At 43.2% G+C, this 3,822-nt stretch overlaps 1 protein-coding gene across 1 annotated transcript; it reads right to left on the bottom strand.

Moving 5' to 3' along the window:
- hmx3a (H6 family homeobox 3a) lies at positions 1-2,548 on the bottom strand (the record flags this gene model as incomplete). Its single annotated transcript, XM_014001733.1, is given in 2 exon segments — positions 1-1,449; positions 2,099-2,548. Coding segments are annotated over 2 exon segments (909 nt in total). The 3' UTR covers positions 1-826.
- Positions 2,549-3,822: the final 1,274 nt, after the last annotated feature.

The raw sequence follows: 3,822 nt of genomic DNA, 5'->3' as shown, positions 1-3,822 counted from the left end.
TAATATTTCTCGGTTTATTTCACAACATGATTCAGCAATACAATATCAAAACCGTGTTTTTTTTTAACTGTACAAATGAGAAGTCACGAGGAATTTTCTCCTCCTCGTTTCCCATTAAATATATACATTTACATTTTTTACACAAGTGAAGTCAGTTTTTTTTCCCTCTTCCTGTTCAAAGGAGCAATAGATTTGTGCTTAAAAGACTTGTGAAGAATTACCAAAACATGAAACTATGGGGATTTTACAGCTGGGTGCTCTTGATTGTCCCCCATCAAGAAAATATATATAAAAAAAACGAGACAGAAGATAAAAAATATGAGAAATCATGTGGTGTTCAGTGGATTCACAGCACACAGTCAGTGTATTGCACATCATCGTGTCAGCAGATCAGATAATGTAAATGAAAATCAAATGAGAGTGTGTGAGAAGTGGGTCACATCTTCAGCTAGTTTTCTGTAAAGGTCGATTTGTACATTACACACAGACATGTCAAGCAACACATGTGGAAGGGAATTTAAAAAAATGTAAAAGGAATAAAGACACTAATCAATCTGTGGGTAAACTCCTGAGATGACAATAATAATAATAATAATAATAATAATAATAATAATAATAATAATAATAATAATAATAATAATAATAATAATGTGTAAACGGAATATTTCTGGAACAATTATTTGAAAAAATAAGTATATGTTTGCTTGACAATGACAGCTTTCTGTTTGTTTGTTTTTTTGTCCCTTTTTTACAATCGTATAAAAATATCGTCTTTTTTACTTTATGATAAGTTAGGACACCCACCTGTGCCACCGAGCTCTGGCTCTCAGACCGGTCTGAGCAGCGGCACAGATGTCACGATGGGATGGGAGTAGTAGACGCCCGGGTGCGGGAAGGAGAGCAGCGGCTGGCTCGCGGACACGTTGGCAGCCGCGCCCGCGCCCTCCGAGGCCGAGTTCTCGTGGTAGAGGATGGGCACCCGGACTATCCTCTGCGCCGCGGCGTGGCTCAGGTTGGCGGCCTCCAGCTCGGCGGCCAGCTGCCTTTTCCACTTGTTCCTTCGGTTCTGGAACCAGATCTTCACCTGCGTCTCCGTCAGGTGGAGCGACGCGGCCAGGCCCGCGCGCTCCGAGCTGCTCAGGTAGCGCTTCATGTCGAAGGTGGACTCCAGCTGGAACACCTGGCTCCGGGAGAACACCGTGCGCGTCTTCTTCTTGCGGCACGGCTTCTTGTCCTCGTCGCGCTTCTTCCAGTCGTCCAGCTCGTCTTTCTTGGGCTCCTCGGCGTCGCTCTCCTCCAGGATGATCTCATCGCTGCTCTTGGTGTTGTTATTCTCGTCGTCCTCGTCGTCGTCTTTGGCGTCCGGTTCGGATTTGAGCACCAGGTCCGGAGAGTCTCTATCYGTGCCGGAGGTTGGAGATGAATCTCTGGCTGCTGGTTTCTCTATAACTGGGATGAGAAAACGAAAAGTAATGAAATTATAAATAAAACGCATTTACATATTTATTCTGGACAGTARGSRGRMYTTWRRRRARGKKRAAAAAAAGAAAGATCGCGAACATAAAGCATTTTACAATTAGATAATTAATGCCAAACTATAACAAACATAACATTTTTGAAGGTTTAACGAATGTCGATGTTTCCCCCCTTTATTTTCAGCTTGCTTTACATTTGAGAAACAACCGTCAAACCACAATTCCGCATGAATAAATCATAAAAAACAGGGAGGTAAAATAAAAAAGGGGGGGCTGTCAGTGACCGAGCCTCRGGGGTAAGATGTGCACCAGGAGCGCTAACAGACAAATCAAAAGCAAGCTGCGCATCGTCACCCTCATCCAATCATGTCTGCTTCATTTTATGCACAGCGTGTTACTTTATTGATCTATTATCTCATAACAAAACAGGCCTGGGAGGCAGTAAATCTTCACACGCCCAGATACAACACAGTATTTGACCAATTTCAAAAAAAATAAAATACAAAAGCATGCATTTATCTGTTAAATCTCTGGAGGGAGTTTGGAAATTGAGTAACTTCGGGTTAAAGTTTTACTTGATGTTATTCTCAGCATTTTAAAATTCGTTAATTCAAAGTGTTTACCTTCGCTCCTGTGCAGATGCGCGGCTGAGCTGAGGGTGTAGGGGTACCACCACGCCGAGGTGCGCTCCAAGTAGTGGGCCGGTAAAGTGAATCTCTGCGCGGGCACGTCAAAGCGCGGAAAGCTGAAGCCCTCCACCTGGGAGAGGGAGAAGCCTCCCTCCAGGGCCGCCTTGGTGGCRGTCAGGGTGGGTCGGGGCTTGGATGGCTTGCTGTCACAGTTCAGCAGGTTCTTGATGAAGAAAGGAGAGTCCTTGGCCGGAGTCTCTTGCGTCGTCGTCTCGGGCATGGTCGGAACGCGGAGCTCCACGAAGGCAGAAAAAMAAACCTATAACTATAAACAGAAGGGCGCGCTTACGCACGGACTGCAGGTTTCCTAACTGTTTCGAGTTACTTTTGTATCTTTAAAAACTAAATTTCACGCCCAGAGAGCGTGTTAAAGCGCACTTCCTTCTGCACGGGGGGTAAAAAATAAAAAAACAAAATCAGGTGTTACGATGGAGACATGTAGAAGCATGTCACATCCCCGAGTCYTCCGTCAAAAACCCCCGAGTTCGGCGTGTCAGTCAGTCTGCCGTCTGATGCTAATGATGAAATAAAAATGTCATCCAAGTTAAATGCGGAAAGTATAGGCGATTGGGCATGTACAATGGCAAATGGGATTAAGGGAGAGACGGTGAAGGGGAGGGAGAGGGGAAAAAAAGAGGGAGAGTCCGTCCTCCCCTCCCTGTGCGCTCCGGCTGCGGGCTGTACGCGCGCTCCCCTGTTATTGGTCTCATACAGTCCAATTAGCAGCAAACCAACAAGGACGGTTTGGACTCAAAGTGACCCATCAGACACCAAACAGAACTGGGACAGTCAGACTTTATTAAATTAAAATAATTCACTTTTGGTTTCAAATTCCATTCTTGTTTTTTTTATTGGAAAATTTAAAGAAGTGTGAGGCAATCGTGAACATTAAAAAAAATGAAAAGTTGCCATGCTGTCACGAACTTAGTGCGTAAAAGCTTATTGTGGCAACAATTATCAGAGGCCTAATGTATGCTTTTATTTGTTTACTTTCCTAAAACGTTTTAAATGAAATAATAAAAGTTCATTTTTAAAACAACAAATATCCTTAGACCTGAGTATGGATTTTAGAACTGCACGTGCTTATAATTAATCAATAATCAAATTCAAAATAGATCCCAAATTGGGAAAACGTGTCAAGATGTGATTTTGACGCAATGTTGTGCCAAATGTTTTCTGTTTTATTTAGATTTGATCAAACTGATCTATTATTATCTGCATGCCAGCACTTTGAGTGTTAAATGCTCCACTTTTTATTTCCTCTTCTCAGAGCTACAATAAGGAAAAAGGTCTGTGATCAGGCTGCAGCTCCTCAGCGTGTCACCAATGGRCGATTAGATTCATATTTCTAATTCATTGATTTCCAGCGAGGGCCACTTCCACCATGTCTGCCCGTCGCACAGTCATTTATGATTTTTTTTTAATCCCTAATCGATTTTGTTAATTCATCCCTCAGATTGCACTCTTTGTAAATGTGCTGTGTATATTCACTCATTGATATTAATTGACTTGTTAAAAAGCTGCGCAGCTGCTTGGAAGCTGGTGCTCAGAAACAAACGGAGAGACAGCGCCCTCTGTTGGCCACGAGGTAGAAAGACTCGTCAGGAAAACGTCACCTTATGCCTGATTCAGCCTCGATGTGAAGATCTGTCTGTCTG

Source organism: Austrofundulus limnaeus, unplaced genomic scaffold (assembly GCF_001266775.1).
Source record: "Austrofundulus limnaeus strain Quisiro unplaced genomic scaffold, Austrofundulus_limnaeus-1.0 Scaffold0, whole genome shotgun sequence".
Taxonomy (NCBI): domain Eukaryota; kingdom Metazoa; phylum Chordata; class Actinopteri; order Cyprinodontiformes; family Rivulidae; genus Austrofundulus; species Austrofundulus limnaeus.
This window is presented reverse-complemented; position numbering and strand designations above follow the sequence as displayed.